The sequence below is a fragment of the Centruroides sculpturatus genome, unplaced genomic scaffold, assembly GCF_000671375.1.
Source record: "Centruroides sculpturatus isolate CEXI.00-Female unplaced genomic scaffold, Cexi_2.0 scaffold217, whole genome shotgun sequence".
NCBI classification, from domain to species: Eukaryota; Metazoa; Arthropoda; class Arachnida; order Scorpiones; family Buthidae; genus Centruroides; species Centruroides sculpturatus.
Genome location: NW_019384750.1, coordinates 491768 through 511089, shown reverse-complemented (window position 1 = coordinate 511089; position 19322 = coordinate 491768). Strand labels below are relative to the sequence as shown.

Below are 19322 nucleotides of genomic sequence, written 5' to 3'. Positions count from 1 at the left end.
TACAGGGTGGACCAAAAAGAATATACGTATTTCAAACTGATATATTTATTAAACTATCGATAGTAGCGGTGTGCTGCGGGTATCGGAGGAACGAGTGCATTGTCTAGTTTGTCCCCAGATGTCAGTTGTGCTTGGTTACAATGACGTATTCACAGTTGTTGTAAAATGGCTACGCCACAGCACAAAAGCTTTTGTATTCTTGAGCTTGCGAAGTGTAATTCCGTGATTACAGTGAAAAGACATTTCCAGTTGAGGTACGAAATTGATCCTCCGAATGGATGGAACATTTGCAGATGGTACCGTCAGTTTGTTGACACAGGTTGTGTATGTAAAGGAAAGAGTCCTGGCCGACCTCGTGTATCTGAAGAAAATGTCGCACGGATTCAAGCTGCTTACCAACGTAGCCCTTCAAAATCAACACGTCATGCCAGTCGGGAATTGCAGCTGCCTAAAACAACAGTTTGGCGTGTTTTGAGATGCAGGTTAGTTATGAAGCCCGGACCGAACTCCCGCCCAGACCCTGGTTCCCGGACACCCGGACGGAACTCCCACCCGGACCGTTCGTGTCGCTGGTGGAGGATATATTGAACACCTGTAATCTAAACTAGAGAGTTTCATAAATATGTGTCCCAAGTTCCATAGTTGTATGTCTTACAGTTTATTAAATATATCAGTTTGAAATACGTATATTCTTTTTGGTCCACCCTATACAATTACGCATACTTTTTTTTTGCACTTAATAAAACTTGTGAAAAAAATAGTTACGATAAAATATATAACTGCTAACATTAAACTGGACACAAAAAGATCCAAATTAAGATTAAATCTTTAATGTCCAACAAAAGATTTGAAGAACAAATAATTGTTTTCAGCCACTTTTAGTGACCATCATACAAATTAAAATGCTAATTACAGAACTTAATTATTTTCAGCTATTTTTAGTAGCCATTATTTGTTGAACATTAAAGATTTGATTGTAATTTGTTAGGTTATCATTAATATTCTCTTGATTTATCAACAATGTTTTGTCTGAAAACTTCAAAACATCTGTAAATTAATGCTTGCTTTTGAAAATGAAATGTCAGTATCTTATTTTTCATTTTTTTTAATCATATGGAAATTATTAGATATATCATATTACCTTATTTTAATTTAAGAAATAATATTATTATTTGATAGATGTTTTTAATTTTACTGATATCGAAAATTTTTCAAATTGATTATCATCAAAACAAATGAAGATAATCTATTATGGTTTTCTATAACATTAAACTTACGTACTAAATATCATGTTTATGAATTTAAAACTCTACTGTATCCTAGTTGTAAAATTCACATAAATTCAGTTTAAAATTTTTAAGAAATAAGCTAGGTTAGAAATTGATAAATATTATACAAACATTACAAAATAATCAAAAATGTCTAAATAGCAAATACTTTAACTTACATTTGCTTTATGATGATTATAGTATTTTTCTTGATAATGTTTATAAGAAGTAACGTATACTTTAAACTTATTTTTAATACCATCAGCAACATTATTCATATTTATTAAGTTTTGTATTTTTTTTTTCTTTATACATTTTACCTACAATGTCCTGGATTGCAACACACATCTTAGGTGAATGATACATATCATAAATATTTTAATTAGGTATTTTATAGCTGATATAACTTTGTCTTCAGTTTTTAGATTATATAAAATTTCTTTTCAATAGTCATCATTAACTACTGCTTTATACGATACAACTATAAGAGCATTATTTTAATTTAATCTTCAAAATAAAAATATAAAAAAAAATTTCATAAGACAATGAAAACTGAAATCTTATCTTGCATATATTAGAATTTCGTTCATAGATAAAAAATGGCATATATAAAAATATACCATATTTTTGCCTTATAAGATACATTTTTTTTGTACCTAAAATTTATCTGAAAATCAGGATGCATGCTATAACTGAATGCAGCTTATAACTGTGAAGAATTTTTCCCCCAAAAAATTGCCATGAAAAATGTGATTTTTTTTTCCAATACCAACAGTGTGTTTTATAAGGCAAAACATACAGTATATACCAGAGGTGGCCAACCTGCGGCTCGCGAGCCACATGTGGCTCTTTGAAGGATTATTTGTGACTCTCGATAAATGTACCCGAGTTCCCTTTTCATTTTTGTGTTATTATATTTTTAAAAATTATTATTGTTCCGTATGTGTTTCAAAATGTCTTTTAAATTACTAACAACAAATATGAAAGACTAAGTGCAACGTTGTAACAAATTTCATTTCCGTCCAAGTTAAGAATGATATGACTCATCGAAAACTGCACAAACGAACATAAACAGTACCGTAATCGTCCGTCATCGACCGACTCCAGACCGATTTTGAATTTGTAAACTGTCATTGCAACGGACAGTTGAGATTATGCTCTGGAGGAAACAATTTGTATCACTCTTGCTACGGATATAATTTGTAATCTGGAATTTTTTGCATACCTTTTTAATACGTATTTAATTGTGGCTCGCAAAAAATTTCAAATATTGAAAAATGGCTCAGACTATCAAGGGGCTTGGCCACCCTGGGTATATACAAACTTTCTCAAGATGAATATATCAAATGAATGATTAAACTAATATAACAGAAACATATGTAAATATAGAAAAAGCAAACCTTATAATTTTAAAAATATATTTAATACTACATATATTTTTAAAATTATAAGATTGTTTTTTTCTATTTTGCTAAAATAAACAAAAATATTTGTTTATTGTAATAAATGCATTAGCTATTACAGCATTTCTCAATCTTTTTAAGTCTGACAACCATTAAAATGGCTGAAAAAATTCTGCAGACTGCTAAGTTATGTAGGTTAATTTTTTTTAAACCTAGGGAGGTATTACCAACATTTGGGATATATAGTGCCATTTATAACATAACTAAATTGGAAGTAAACTATTAAAAGTGAATCATCATTTAGTGAATCATGTTTTTTGAATCATAAAAAATGATTTATTAAATTTAAGCTATATTAGTGTATTATTTCAATAGTTTCACTGAAATATTTTTGAATGTTTTCAATGTTTATCTTCAAAGTACAAAAGTTATTTTAATAAATAAATTCTTAAAATGTGAAGAATGATCAATATTTGAAAATGATATTCTGGATTTATAATCTTTGTTCATTTGAAATTGTTTAGATTGATGAAACACTGAATATTCAAGTTGGAAATATTATTATTATTAAAAAATATCTAAGATTTTCAAAATTGTAAATTTATAGTATTTTATTGTAATTAAGTTTATAACATTAATCATTAAAATAAAATAATTATTAGTGTTTTATGAATTAATTTATAATTTTTTTAATATAGTAAAAATCAAGATATCTTCTGATTGTTTTAAACTATTGTGTTACAGTATATGCTTTTAATAGGTAAGAAAAAATTTATTATTTGCAACTGTTCTATGAAATATAATAGTCAAATCCTTCTATAGTGATATTTAGCAGAACAAGAAAAAATATTGTTATAGATAGATTTGTTGTTATAATAATAGTTTTAAAAAAGTATCCTCCTTCCTTATTTAACAATGTCAGACTGTAAATAGGGTTATTTTTACAAAGTTAGACAATGTTAGAACACAAAAAAATTAGTATTATTAGTCTCCTCTAATACAAGATTTAAGTGATTTTATTACATATTATTTTTATAAAATATGTAAACATTAAAATACAGAATCAGTCAGAACATAAATTTTCTTAGTCAACTAAATGAACTAAGTAAAACTAAACTAATTCAAAAATATAATTTCTTAAGTAAAATGCTTTAATTATTTTAATAAATGTAATTTGCAACACTAAGGGTATGTTCTATGTGGCAGCAACCACGAACAGAAAGAATCTTTGTACATGCTTCCAACTTGTGAGTGACTTCTGTCAAGAGTGGATGTGTTGTTTACCTAATGGTAGCGAGACAACAACATCGAATGCTTGCTATGGAAAATATGACAAGCATTAAAACATTAAATTTGGAACATAAATGTTATCGCTAACTAGATGCACAACAAATATAAAGAATCTTTATAGAATAAATTTTAAAAAGTTTTATTTTTAAAATGTTGCATTTATAAAATCAGAAATTATTAAATTACATAAAAATTATTAAAATATATATAACATGTATACATAATTTATTTGTCATTCTGTTTTCATCTACAAAACCAGCCATTTTCTTCTTTGGAAGCACAAGCAGTGGAAGTGGCGATCAAACTTGCTTCATAGCTGCTTCCTGCACGTACATGTAGAAGCATCATCTGGTGGTTGCTGCACACTAAATGCGGTTACTCCGGACACACATATTTGCTTGAATCCAGTTTGTTCGTTTCACTTGGAAATGTGTTCACGCCTGTGGTCACTGAATATAACCTAAGGGTGCGTTTACTTCTGAGTTAGCAGTGCTAATTCTGATAACCGGATGTGACGTCATTAGCACGTGTATTCGTGCTTGCTTGTCCAATTCGAAAGTGAACACATACGCTAACAAGAAATATGGCTGGAAACCGCCATATTTCTTGTTAGCGTATGTGTTCACTTTCGAATTGGACAAGCAAGCACGAATACACGTGCTAATGACGTCACATCCGGTTATCAGAATTAGCACTGCTAACTCAGAAGTAAACGCACCCTAAGACATACCTGTACACTTCCTAAGAGAACTTTATTATGTTAAATGAGTTTAACACAAGAAATTTTCCTTAAAAATTATATAGGGTTTCTTAATGTTGCAGATTACACTAATTATATAAGAAAAGAGGCTTTTGTGCACTAAAATACCAAAAACACACCAAATCTGGCAGCCTTGCTATTGTCCATACCAGAATTTGGGATTTGGCAAATTTTTTTTTTTTTCCTTCAACTCTGACTCAAGAGTCAATATCTTTAGCCTGCCAATTCCAAACTGATTCCATAGTATTTATATGTACACTATCATCATAGCCAACTACAACAAAAGGCCTACCAACAGAATTTTAATGGAGTCACTCAGGCTGGTTTAGCTGAAATGCTTTCATGTGACAGTTTACAAAACACATGTCTACTACACTGTAGTGTGCTTTTGCTTGTGTCTTTGTTTTTAATCATATAGTTAATTTTTTAATTATTTTGTTGATATTTTATGTAAGTTTATCTGGTTTTTTTTATCATTGTTGTTATTCCAAGCTTTAGTTTTTTAAATATTGATTTTATTTATTGAACTTAATACATTTTGAATTTATATGTTGAAAGCCTGACAACATGGATTTAGGCCTAACAGTATTTCATTTAATTTAAAATGACTAAAAAGTGTTGTGTACCTAAATGCAAAGGAAATTGTGTACATAAACACACCAATTGGTTATTTAATTTTTTAAAGATCCATACAGTGGTACCTCAGGATACAAAATTAATCCGTTCTGAAACTGAGATCGTATCATGAAAATGTCGTAAGGTGAATCATTTTTCCCCATACGATTACATGTAAAACTAAATAATTCGTTCGAACACAAAAAACACACTCAAATTAAAGCTAAGTAGTACACTAAAAAAAATAACTATAGTAAGAAAAACACTGGAAAATACGTTTTGTAGTTGTAAATATATAAATAACCATAATAGAATAATAATTGATTAAAAAAAAATGTAGTTTTATTTGCACTTTACCTTTGAGGATAGACAACAGTGGAGATGTAAACTGGTGGCAGAAGAGAGGGAGAAGGAAAATGATACTAAAACTTAACTGACATAACATAATGTAACAATAACTTAAAAATAACTTAGAAAAGATAAAAAAAAATATATATATATATTTTTTTTTTTATTCATTGCTTCTTTTTGCTTTCTTTCCTTCATTTCCACCAGCACTTTCACTGGATAGAGGTCACTTGGTAAAATATCTACCCATNGTCAATAGTAAAAGTTATATATATTTTTTTTTTTATTCATTGCTTCTTTTTGCTTTCTTTCCTTCATTTCCACCAGCACTTTCACTGGATAGAGGTCACTTGGTAAAATATCTACCCAAAGAGGTTTGGCTTTGCCTACTTTTTAAAATGTTTCTAAAATGACTTAGGCAAATGTCATTACTCCAAGCAGCAATACGGCCAGTGTGAATCTTTTCGGGATGTTTCTTTTCAATAAAATCAGTCACTTTCTCATAATACCTCAAGATTCCTTTATCGAGTGATATTCTTCCATGACGAAGCAAACACACGGACTGAGACCAATGAACAGAAGTGAATAAAAAATGGCTCTGTGAACTAATGTAACATCGTATGGTGAGTTTTTGTTCGTATCGTGGAGCAAAAATATGTTTGAATTTCATGTTGTATCCTGAAAATTTCATATGCTGGGGCATTCGTATCTTGAGGTACCATTGTATTTCATCAGCATTGGATATGAAATATTCCAGGAGATAAATGGACTCCAACTGATCATAGCATGATTTGTGAATAGCATATTTTACCTTCTGACATCTGAGGAAGGATGTGTAGTGATGAAAGTATAGAGGAACTTGAAAGGAAGATTCCAAAGTTAAGAGAAAATGCAATTTCAACTATATTTCCCAAACTTGCCATTATTTTAACAAAATTCCAGCAAAGCAAAGAAAATCTGCAGATCAGCACAGAGATGAGGAGTGATTAAGATCTGAGCGGCAGTATGCTGATTTCATGGAGAACAAATACATCATCCATAGTTTTTTGAGCTTCATTCAAAGATGAATGAGCAGCTAAAGGATAAGATTTGTAACTAGCATGTTACAGAAGAGAACCAAAATGTTCATTTTCTACCAAATTAGATTTATAGAAGAGAGACCATCCATTTCTGTAACTATATCCATTAATACAGATATTCATATTACTATATTTGTTGCTGAACACTGTGTAGAAAGAAAAGAATTAACATGAATTTGGATAGTGGATGATCTGTGAAAAGAGGTCACAACTTGAGAACTTATTTAATTTCCAATACAAATGAAAGACAAAGTCACTCTAAAAATTTCAGACGATCACCATTTTATTTTCTTTAGTGTTCCAGAACAGACCATAGACAGCCAGACCTTCCTTTTTAGGCTACTCAGCTGCCCATTTTTTATAAAAGTTTCTTAAAAACACAGAAAACCAATAAAAATGAAAAATTTTCTTAAAACTGGAAATGGTAAATCTTGCAACGTCTTAATGGTTTCATCCTTATCCATTTGGAGTTTTGGTTCCTTTATATCTACATTTGTCAGCGCTATTTCTAAGTAGATATAAAGGAGCCAAAACCCCGAACAGATAAGGATGAAGCCATTAAGACGTAAGATTTACCATTTCCAATTTTAAGAAAATGTTTCATTTTTATTGGTTTTCTGTGTTTTTAAGGAACTTTTATAAAAAAATGGGCAAATGAGTAGCCTAAAAAGGAAGATCTGGCTGTCTATGGTCTGTTCTGGAACACTAAAGAAAAAAAAATGGTGTTCGTCTGAAATTTTTAAAGCGACTTTGTTTTTCATTTGTATTGAAAAATATTTATTCATCCGATGGAAATTCAAACTTACTTAATTGTTATAAAAACTTGACTGCTACTCTTTTGCAGCTCCAGTTTTATTTAAACATGTTTGCAAAGGGTTTGACAAGGTAGCATCTCAGTGTGATGATGTACAGTTGGAAATTATAAAATTCAACCAAACAGCTTAATTTCAATGTTCCAGTTAATCTTCTAAGTATGAGGAAATATTTTAAAAAATGGCAACTAGAAGTTGTTATTAAATGCAATACTATGAAAACTTGTTACAAATGATGGTGTGTGTCTATGTGGCATAAGGAATGCTGATATATTTTGTAAAGCTATTCCTATTCTATGCAATATTTTCATTAATAATTATATGAAAACTTGCAACAAAACTGAAAACCAAGAGTTTTAAAAGTGGAAATTGGATACATTGCATTCAAATAAGTCATTTGGATTTTATGTTGAGAACTGATATTCTGTGAAGTTACAATGAGAAATTTTTCCCCATATTTTATTTTATATGTACAGTATGTAAGTAATATATAATATGTTTAATTGTAATAATTAAAATTTATGGAGTAACTAAGCCCCTGTTTTGGGCTTAGTACTTTAAATAGAAATAAAGATTTAGAATTATACAATAATACTAAATATTTTTTTTTTTGCTCTTAATGTATTATGATATTATTATTACAAATTATTGCTTATAGCTACTTTGTCTTTATAAGACAAATTGACAAATTAGTGAATGTTTGAATTCCAGTTCTTATTTGTATTACAGTAAGACCCTGCTTAACACTGCCTTAATATAACATGGTCTGCTTGAAGCCTTAAAAAAAAAGCTCAAAATTTAGACTGATTCGAATCATCGCGGCATTTCATTGATTCATATATAATAAGATTATTCCCAAACACAAACCAATCAGCAATTTGTCATAGCACTGTACTTTCCTTAAATCTGTTTGGTGCAATTTTGGAAAAAAATATAACATGGATGCCATAGGCAATATCAACTTTACTTGACAAAAATTAACTGATAAATGCATGAACAGAGTGTGGAAGAAGTTATGGCTGAAGGTATCCAAGAATTCTCAACAAGAAGATCCTATCACTGTATCGTTAGGTTGACCAAATTGTCAATAGTAAAAGTTTGGTAACAATAACCAAAATTGTTGATCAAATTGTAGCAAATGATCCAGATTTTGAAAGGAGTGCAAAAGCAAGATGAGGCATTTTGGGTGCTACTGACATTTGCTTAAGGAAAGAAAAAGAAAGCGACAAATGAAACTACACAACTTTATTGCAAAAAACAAGAATTTCAGAAGAGCCAGGACCTTCATCACAAAAAATGAACTTTATTTGTGTGTGCATATGTTTGTGTGCTATTTAATATATATTACAGTAGAGCGTCGATTTTCTGAATCAATTGGGGACTGGGGTTCGTATAACTGATATTTCGGATAACCGATTTATGTACAAAAAAATAGTTTAACGTATCCGATGTTGAAATTTTTCTCCGTTGAGTGTCGCTTCGCGTTGAATTTTCGTTGATGTTAAGCCTAACAAAGACTATTGTATCGTTAAAAATTATTTTTTTATTTTGTACAAACAAAATAAATATATTGAAAAATATAAAAACAATAAAAAATTATACTTCAGATGTTTATTTAGTATCAAAAATGTAAAATATTTGAGTAGCCCAAGACAGCCAAAGATTGAAGCTCCACAGCACTGGCGAAAATTTAAATTTGCCGACTGGAAATCTTTCGGATGATTGACTTTCGGAAAATCGACACTCTACTGTATTATGCAAATTAATATAAAAATAACTTAAAATTAAAGTAAAATCTGTTTATTTTTGGTTGTGTGTTCCTCTTTACCTATTTACTCTGTGTTAAAAATGACCTTGTTTAACTCTGTTTCATTTAGTGCTTTGTCATCTAAGAACATATCCCCTGTATTAAGCAGGATCTTACTGTATTCTTGTTCAAGATTGTTATAAGTTATTTATGGCTTATTAACAATAATAGGAATAATTAATGTTTAATGATTAAGAATCAGTTCATTTTAATTACATTTTTGTTAAAATTAAATGAAATAAACTAAATTATGCATTAAAAAAATAGCTGGAAAATTTAATATTTGTAAATACTATTTACCTAAGTAGGAATCATAGGCCAATAATTTCAGCTATCTTACAAAATGGCAGCATTTGTGGTTAGGCTTGTTGTTGGCGGCTGTGGTATCATCAACCATGTCAGTGATAAAATGGTGGATAATATATATTCATCCCTGAATTCATTAAGCTAATTTACTAATTAGCAATGCATTGGTTGTTTAATGACGAAGCTATGGTTTTTTTACTTCATTCAAAAAACAAAAAATTACAATGTGATAAAAAGATTAAAAGCTTTCTTGGAAAATTGAGATACTAAATGAAAACAACCTATTTATTAGGATGGGATGATTAATCGGAATAGGAAAAATCGGACATTTTTTGGGAATCGGAATCAAGCAAATCTCAACCACAATTCCAATTCTTAAAACAATTCTTCTACATTTAACAAGAAAATTATTTGTTTCAATCCAAGATTGAAAATTTTTAAAATTATGATATTAACAATTAAGTATTAGTTTATTGGAAGTGTTCACATTGACAAAGCAGAGAGCACACAACACCCCATACACGAAGTGACATCTGTCACGGCAGACATTTCTTTTGTGTATGGGAGATATGGTGGCTTTAGGGTTGCCACTCTGCCAGTATTGACCAGCAATTTCAAATTGTGATTGACGTTCAACAAAAATATTTAAGTGTTGGCAAAACAGTTCACAATATAAACAAAATTACATTTTAATTGAAAAAATAATACATAAAATTATTTTTAATATTTAGTATGTTTACTTATAATGGTAAAACACTTGAACAACACCTTAAATACTTTTTCAGCAACACTAATTTGTTTAAATGAACAATCATTCATCATACTGGTGTGAGAATTAAGAACAGAAACACGAAATTACCAACATACCAGAATAAATTCATTTAAAAAACGAACGTTTTCTACCGTCTTCAATGGTCATCAGGTTCGAATCCAAGATTTCAAAAAATCGAACATCGCAGTTATGTGCATGTCCGATGCTGGGCCTTAATAAAATTATTCGTGTAATTGGTTTCCTGCTTCAAAAATCCGATGTTTATATTATAGTGTAGACATATATGGTGCGCATCCATTATACATCATAATACGCCCTCCACGCCGTCGCCAAAGAGTCTGTTTCCTTGAAATTGATGGCTGTTCCCTTTCTGAACGCTTTAAAAATTTCCAGCTGTTCTAGATATTTCAGGCTGGCCTGGTGTTCACACCGTTGTATTAAACGTGCATTATCAAATTCCACCCTGACGTCATCATCAAGCACGAAAGCGGCCAAAGCCGTATTGGAAAGGCGTTTTTGAATTGAGTACTTGTGTTCCTTGACCCTTGTTTTAAGGCAATGTATGGTAGCCCCAATATATTCGCCCGGACGATTCACCCTGTGATCATAAATAGCGTTCAGAAAGGAAACAGCCATCAATTTCAAGGAAACAGACTCTTTGGCGACGGCGTGGAGGGCATATTATGACGTATAATGGATGTGCACCATATATGTCTACACTATAATATAAACATCGGATTTTTGAAGCAGGAAACCAATTACACGAATAATTTTATTAAGGCCTGGCATCGGACATGCGCATAACTGCAATGTTCGATTTTTTGAAATCTTGGATTCGAACCTGATGATGACCGTTAAAGACGGTAGAAAACGTTTGTTTTTTAAATGAATTTATGCTGGTATGTTGGTAATTTCGTGGTTATGTTCTTGTTTAAATGAACATTTTTGACCCTTTTCACAGATCTATATCAGGTTTAACAAGAAGAATCAAACTGTCTTAAGTGGTTAAAATCTTGAAGAACAGCTTAAAAAGTATTTATTTCAAGTTAGGAACTTGAACACCATAAATTAGTTTCAGCTTATATATAAGTGTTTTTCTCATGATTTCATTTGTTATGATTCACAGTATCATCTGTAAATCATAACAAATGAAATTTTGAGCAGTTCTAAGTAAAAGTAATTATTCATGCTAAATTTACTGTTGTTTTGAGTTTTAAAAATCAATTTTTCAAGATAAGTCAGTCTAGGCATTCATTTGAGTTTTCTTTCCTCGGAAAAAGTTCATGCAATTGTACATTTAGAAAAACATGACTCCAGTGAATGAATTCAAAATTTGGTTAACTCATGATGATATTTGTTTGGCTTGTTGCATCATTTGCCAAACCTCATTTAGTGTTAATACAGTGGAATTAAAGCATTTACCAGACATGCTGATTCTGTGAAGCATAAAAAGAAATGCATCTTCTTGTTTGCCTTAACTTCCCAGTCATTTCATTAGCTAACAAAACAGTTTCCAAAGATGGCAACCCTAGAGGACATGATGGGATAATATTTTGAGTAAAAGGGAATTAATTAGTTGTAATTTCTTTCGGGGGGGTAGTGTTGCAATATTATCATTTTCTGAAACAAGATTACAAATTATTTTTGTAGTACACAATAAAAGCATGTATATCCACATATAAATGGAGAATTTTCAAGTTTCTTTTGAAAGATTGATTCTGGGTTTTCCAATTGTTTTCCATTCTTAAGTTTGATATTTATTTATTAAGGAATGTATCATGCTCATGATGATCATTAATTTTTCTAAACAAAAATAAACTTTAAAAACTAATCAAAAGAATCAGAATTAGCAGAAATTTTGGTATCATCCCATCGCTACTATTTATGCTGTTTTTAAAGTCACCATTAGTCAACTGATTTTTTTTCTACCCAATCACAACAAGAAATTAAAATTTTGGGAAGAATTAATTTTTGAGTTTGAAATTGTTTATAGTTTAAATTTTCCCAGCCAATCAAAAGCATACTTTCAGTTTCTGAATGTTAAATGGACAGGAATCCAAGAAAATCAGAATTCATGTAACTGTTGAAAATGTAATCACATTTAAAATAAATAGAAATAAATAAAATTTGTTGACAGTTTCAATTTTGAAGTTTGTCAGCATTGGGCTATTAGATTAATTAACTTTATATTGATATAATTTTTTTAAATTTTGTACACTTAAAAACTGTCTAACTGCTTATAAGTATGAAATTCAGAGTCAGAGTTGGAGTCAGTAAAAAAATTTGCTAACACTGACTCCTTAAAATGTTGACACAGACTCCCTAGCCTTATCTGAACTGATGCTTACTAAAATAAAAAAATCTAGCAATGAGATGCTTAACTTTTCCAGCAGTGTTTAAAACTGCATGTTGTGCCATCAGTTATGATATTGTATTTAAAAAACTTTTTATATTTTTAATTACAATCCTCAAAAGTGAAATTGCAACACCATGAAAGAATGTGCACAGCCACATGCAAATTGCAACACTTGTAGAGGTGACAGATATATGCAAATGATTAAGTTTGAGTATGCATTGAGTCATATGATATCCAGTTTTGGGCTGTAAAGACCAGCAGTTTGCTTAGGCTGTAAGTGCTATCAGAGACTGTTAAAATATAAAATCATATAAAATAAATTAAATAATAAAATATTTGGGTAGTCTGTCAGTTTAACAAAATTAAATCTACTACATCTGCTGCCTTTCAAACATTTCAAAGGATTCTAGAAGTCCTCAGCCAAACTTGAAGAAGTGTAGAAAATGCCTTGGAGACAACAGCAAGCTGAATACCACCAGTTAATGGCTAGGGAATGAGACCATATCCTGGAGCTGCACAATCTCAGTTTGTCAATTCACATAGTTGCCACATGTGTTAGGCATGACATGAGTACCATCCAGCAATGTATGACACGAATGACACAAGAACATCTGCAAACACGCTGAAGAGGGAATGAATTACACTGGTGCATGACAGAGCATACAGACCAGCATTGGAGCAAATAGAGCATTTCTTTGCAGGCCTCAGTGATTGCCATATATTCAATCTGTGTACTTGGAGGTGCAATTGTCCATTGTTTGTGGGCTTTCTATGAAAATGCAACACCAGCAAATTGGAAGTTGAAACTTCTATATGATATATAATCAAAAAATCTGATTATTAGTTCTGAACTTTATTGATGTGTGAGTCCAAGATGGGCCATTCCATTGAGATATTGTAGTACTCTGCAGTTTAAAAATGCTCTAGACCAGTTTTAGTTAAATTGACTCAGAGTACTTAGTGCAAAGATGATGTCCAGTCTTGTATAGACAGCCAGGTGCATTAATGATCTACAGTCTACTAGAATGGAAGCTTCTTTGTTGTCTTTTCATCCAATAGATTGGGGAGATACAACTTTGAATTTTCATCAGTGCCAATATGGGCTTACATTCATTCATGCCAAAGTGAAATAAAATTTTGTTAATATAGTTTGAGACATGATAATTTCTTCCTTTGCTTCATCATATGTGAATTCCATGCCCAAACAGAAATGAATAAGTCCAAGATGTTTTATTTGAAATTCTACAGCAAGCTGGTTTTTAAAATTTTGCTGTATTCCTCATTATTGGATGCAATAATGATGTCATCAACATATATAACAATGCTGGTAAATGTTTCCTTTCACTCTGCTTTACGAAACAAGTAAATACAGAGATTAGGATTTAAAGGTTGGTGATCATCATTTTTACCACTTCCGTCTGGCCTGTTTAAGACCATAAAGTGTTTTACAGAACCTAGCAACTGGTTGGCACAATGACTTCAAACGTCAATTTATTGTTTCACTATTTTCTTCATCAGTGGAGAAGATTTGGGACTTGTGAGAATTTTCTCAAATGTCTCATTAATTTCTGGAAGAATTTCCATATAGATGTCTTTGTCAATTATGCCATTTGGGAAGTCAGTCTTAATGTCTAATTGTGAAATCTTTGTGGGACTTGCAACTTTATATGGAGAATATTCAAAAATGAAAAATGAGGTAAAGATTCTTCTCTGTCTATAATGGCAACAACTTAGACTTCTGGATTAAAAATGATCTTTCACAAGATCTTTCAGTGGATCAAAAATGCATTCAAGATCTCTCTTAAAAGATCATTTTGAAGAACATAGTTGTGATTGGTAATTTTTGATGTTTATAATAAGTTTGTTCAAAGATCTGCAATGAAAAGGACTTTGACTAAGTTCAGTTTCCTTCATTGTCAACCAATATTTGGACAGATCTAATGACTTCAATAGTTCAATAGATTGTTGCTAAACCAATGCATAAAACTTTGATTTTTTATTATTAAAAGCAAACCTCCATAACTTGAAACTATTTAACTCTAAGTCCAAATTTTTTCCCCTCTAACTGATTTAAGTTAACAAATTCCTACTGTATTATTACTATTAAATGTATATTTTTAAAATGTTTTTCAATTTGTTTTTATTCTTTAAAATTACATTTAATGAATTGTAATCTTAGATACTGAAAAATTAAGAAATAAAAAACTTTAGTATGTATAATACTTATCATTAAATTTTTAATGTCATTACTTTAAATAAATTATAACAGTAATGTTTTAATATCTAAATGTTCAAAATTCTAAATTTAATTCAAAAGTGATATTCTACAGTATTATAGTGGCATTTAATATATATACACATGTATTTATAATAATAATAATAATAATTTTATATGCATAATTTTATTTTAACAATTTTAATAATTTTGTTTCATAATTTACACTTTTTGTATATTTTCAGGCCATAATGTTGCAAAAGATTTGGTTAGTTTATTTGTGCTATATAATTATAAATATTGGAACAAGTGTATTTTGTCAAAAATCTGTTTCTGTAGTGTTAGATTCTAAATGGAAATATACTCCCCTTCATTTAGAAACTAGGTAAGTTCCTAAAATTAAAATTTTTTCAACTAAAATGAATAAAATTAGTAATAATATTTATACAGTTGATTTGATAAATATTTAATTGCCTTTGATTATTTCAAAAGAATGATTTAAAATGAGATATAACAGTGGTTCATTTTTTGCATATTTTAAATTCAATGTCAGAAATACATTTGGTATCTATGATTGTTCTTTGAACATATCATAGATACCAAAGTTTAATAAATAGGAACCAATATGCAGTATTTAAACATGGATTTGGACTGAAAAATCTAGATTCAACTTGGACGTGTTGAGTCTCAAAATAGTCTTGCCAAGTTCTTGGTTGTAAGTCATATGACTATTTCTCATCGCCTACTTCAAGTAGGAAGGGTGGAAAAAAATAGATAAATGAGTTTCCTAATGAACTCAACAATATTCAAATGCTTACACATTATGACTGTTATGTTTCCTTGCTGAATTGCAACGACATTGACCCATTTCTTTATTATATTATAACATGTGATGAGAAATGGATTCTGTGTGATAATTATTAATCTGCACATGATTAAACAAGGGTGAGAAATCTAAACACATGCCTAAACCAAATCTTCATCCATTAAAGATATTGGTCAGCTACAGATTTCATACACTGACATTCTGCCATCCAGTGAATTATCACATGAAAATACTATTAACAATGTTGATAGTGAGGTGGAAATTTAGAAAAAAGTACTATATTAAAAAAATTTCTTATTAATTGAACAAAAACTTCATAAAATTAAAGTGATATCTAAACTAGCTATGAAGAATCTATTTTGTATTATCTGATTTTATGTTAATTTAATATTTTAAATTATAATGAGATTTTTACTTGAAACATAAAAGTTATAATTATATTATTAAATTTGAAACTGTCTCTTCTTATGTCATCATGCTGAGGAAACAAAGTTATAATTGCCTGGGGGAAGCCCAGGCTACTTGGGTAACGTTTGCACTTTTTTGTCCAAATTTTTAAACAAAATTTCCACATTAGGTTTTGATGATTTTGGTATCAAAATGCTCAGGATAACCTTGTCCTGTGCATAAATTACTTTTTGGAAAATATAATTAACTCTGAGAAAAGTTATATTAAAAAAATGAAAGTGTCAACTTTCTCCTCTTTGACACTTAATGACAAAAAGTATTTTGATATTTTTGGGTGTTGTTTTCTGAAATATAAAGCCAGACAGTTGCTTGATATTTTTCCAGAGTTTGGTGAATTTCAGTTGAACTACAGAAAAGTTTTCAGAGTTCTAAAAAAAAAAGGAACCAGATTTTTAAGTCCCTCATCCCCACTAGATGGCGCTACATTGCTTAGCTCTAATAATGGGAAACTTCTGGAAGAATGTGGACTTTGTCATTTTTTTTTCAATTTTATTTTTGTACTAAAGTACAGTTGATTCCATTTAATTAGGTCACCAGTTAATTGGGGAAGCCACTTTATTGGCTAAATCTCAAAGAAAAGAAACCAAACTTAATTAAGTGATTAAATTAATACATAATTTAAACCCAATTAAATTAATACATAATTTAAACCCAATAAAATAAACCCAATTAAGTGATTAAATTAATACATAATTTAATCACTTAATTGGGACAGTAGCAGAAAAGGAATTTAGCAATTTTTGATATATTTTAGGGATCTTCCTGCTCCAGATTGGACTGGCTCAACTCCTTCCTCTCATCCCATCTAAAATTTTTAACTTCTGTGTAACTATTTCAAATATATGTTTTTTAGTTGTGTCAAGTGCCTCATCAACGTTATTTTTCAGACACAGTTCCCTCAGTCAAGACTGGAAAAAATCTCAAATGCAGCTGCTTTTAACAAATGATTCCAATTTATCCAAGACTTTTTCTGCTTAAATGCCAACTGATTTTATTTTATTATTATTATATTTCTTATTTTAGTTTACTTTATTTACTTTACTTCAATTTAATTTTGTTATTACACTTTTTTTTGTCTGTACTTTTTGTCATATTTTTTGTTTTCCTCAACAATAAATCACTTATAATCTTTCATTTGTGACATATTACTGCTCAAACTGCTCCTCCAGGCTAATTACATCGATAAACATCGTCTCGAGTTTCTCAATGTCACCTATCTGGTTATAATTTTTGTTTAAAGTAAAAATAATTCTTTCAATATTTTGTCATTATGTATAATTAAGAATTTGATTCTTATATTATCAAATACTAGCAGACCCCGCCACGCGTTGTTGTGGGTCAAAATGCATCTATTATAAATTTATAACACTTCCCCCGTGGGGGGAATTTTTCGCAAAATTTCTTCTTAGTGTACATTCTCTTGACATACCCTATTAAAACACAATCAAAAAAGCAAAAACCCACATCTAAATAGTATAATAGAAGCCAAGTTCTTCACGGTAAGCCTTAATCCTGTGTCTCTCCCCCGCTGGGGGGAATATTGAAAAATTTCTTCTTAGTGTACATTCTGTTGACGTGCCCTATTAAAACGCAATCAAAAACGCAAAAAACCGCATCTAAAATAGTATAAATAGAAGCAGAGTTCTTTACCGTAAGCCTTAATCCTAACCATCTCCCTTCAGTGGGGTTGAATTTCGACATGTATATTATATAAAAACACATGCGTATTCGAATGCAGCGTTGTGTCAAAATTTCAAAGGAATCAATAGGAACAAACGAACATTACATTTTTATTTATATANTTGTAACATTAAATTTTTTTAATATATATAATATTTATTAAATGTAATTTATTCAAAATAGAAATCAGTTGCGAGTACTTTTATAATAATGTGGTGATATTAATTACAAAAATGAAAAAAAATAGAACATTCTTGCTAGAATAAATTTTTATATTTTTTGTATTATATATCTGAAAAATTCAATTCATATAGGTAAAAACTTCAAAAACTTGATTAGGTTAAATAAACATTATATATATAATATAAAACTTTATTTTTCAGTGAATTTTTAGCAGAAGAAAATAATGAATTATTTTGGAGATTTATTTCAGAAGTATGTAAATTAGGACCTGGCTATTTACAAAATTGTAAGTAATTAATCTTTTTCTATTCTGTAGTCTCTTATGTGGAATGTATTATGTTAAATTTTAATTCTTTTGTTTATCAATATCTTATAGAATATCAAAAATATGAAATAAAATTTAGGATTTTAATATTAAAACATTTGAAAATAAAATTGTAAAATGATATAAATTAACATTAGCTTTATTGTTATTAAATGAACTATATATTTGAAGTAAAAAGTACTAAATTACATTTAACTTAAATCAGACATGACATACTTTTTAAGTCTAATAGAAAAATATCTTCAAAAATTATAGAATAACTTTAAGAGAAAGTTATTAGTAAAGCTACAAATATGAACTGATAGTGCCCAGTTATATGATCTATTAATCTGTTTTGTGGCTGGTTTTATCAATCTTCATTAAATTAGTAGTTAATGAACCAGTGGCGTAGCGTGGGCTGACACCCACACTACGTCACTGGTTCATTTAACCTAATCAAGCTTATTTAGGTATCTCAATTTAAAAGACTAAAATTCAGTTTTGTCACAGAATAAGTAATGAAAAATTCTGTGCTAGTGTTGCCACCTTTTTAAAATCGCCGACCCTGACAGCAGGTGAGGTTTGTTCGAACAGAAGTTCCTGGCGCATGCGTATATCATTTTGCAATGAAGAATAATTTGCAGTTCATGCTGGTTCTAAGTCAGTTACAGTTAGCAACTAGGGAAACTTGGGTAGGAGTAACGCAAGTAATGTAGATGACTTAGCCCTATTGGATATTGGAGGTGTATATGAGTACGAATTAATCGTACAAGCAAAAAAAAAAAAAAGGTCAACAGGTTGCACACGATATACCCGGACGGCAAGTCAGA

At 30.0% G+C, this 19322-nt stretch overlaps 1 protein-coding gene across 4 annotated transcripts in view; it reads left to right on the top strand.

Annotated features, from left to right (window-relative positions):
* Nucleotides 1-19322, top strand: part of LOC111628546 (UDP-glucose:glycoprotein glucosyltransferase 1-like) — a 99135-nt gene that overhangs the window by 2328 nt on the left and 77485 nt on the right. For 3 of the 4 annotated variants that reach the window (XM_023372360.1, XM_023372362.1, XM_023372359.1), the window contains 3 exons: nt 3370-3431; nt 15277-15416; nt 18389-18474. In XM_023372360.1, the coding sequence (XP_023228128.1) occupies nt 15283-15416; nt 18389-18474 (220 nt within the window). In that variant the 5' untranslated portion in view covers nt 3370-3431; nt 15277-15282. The remainder of the gene's footprint in view (nt 1-3369; nt 3432-15276; nt 15417-18388; nt 18475-19322) is intronic. The other variant, XM_023372361.1, reaches the window with a different exon arrangement.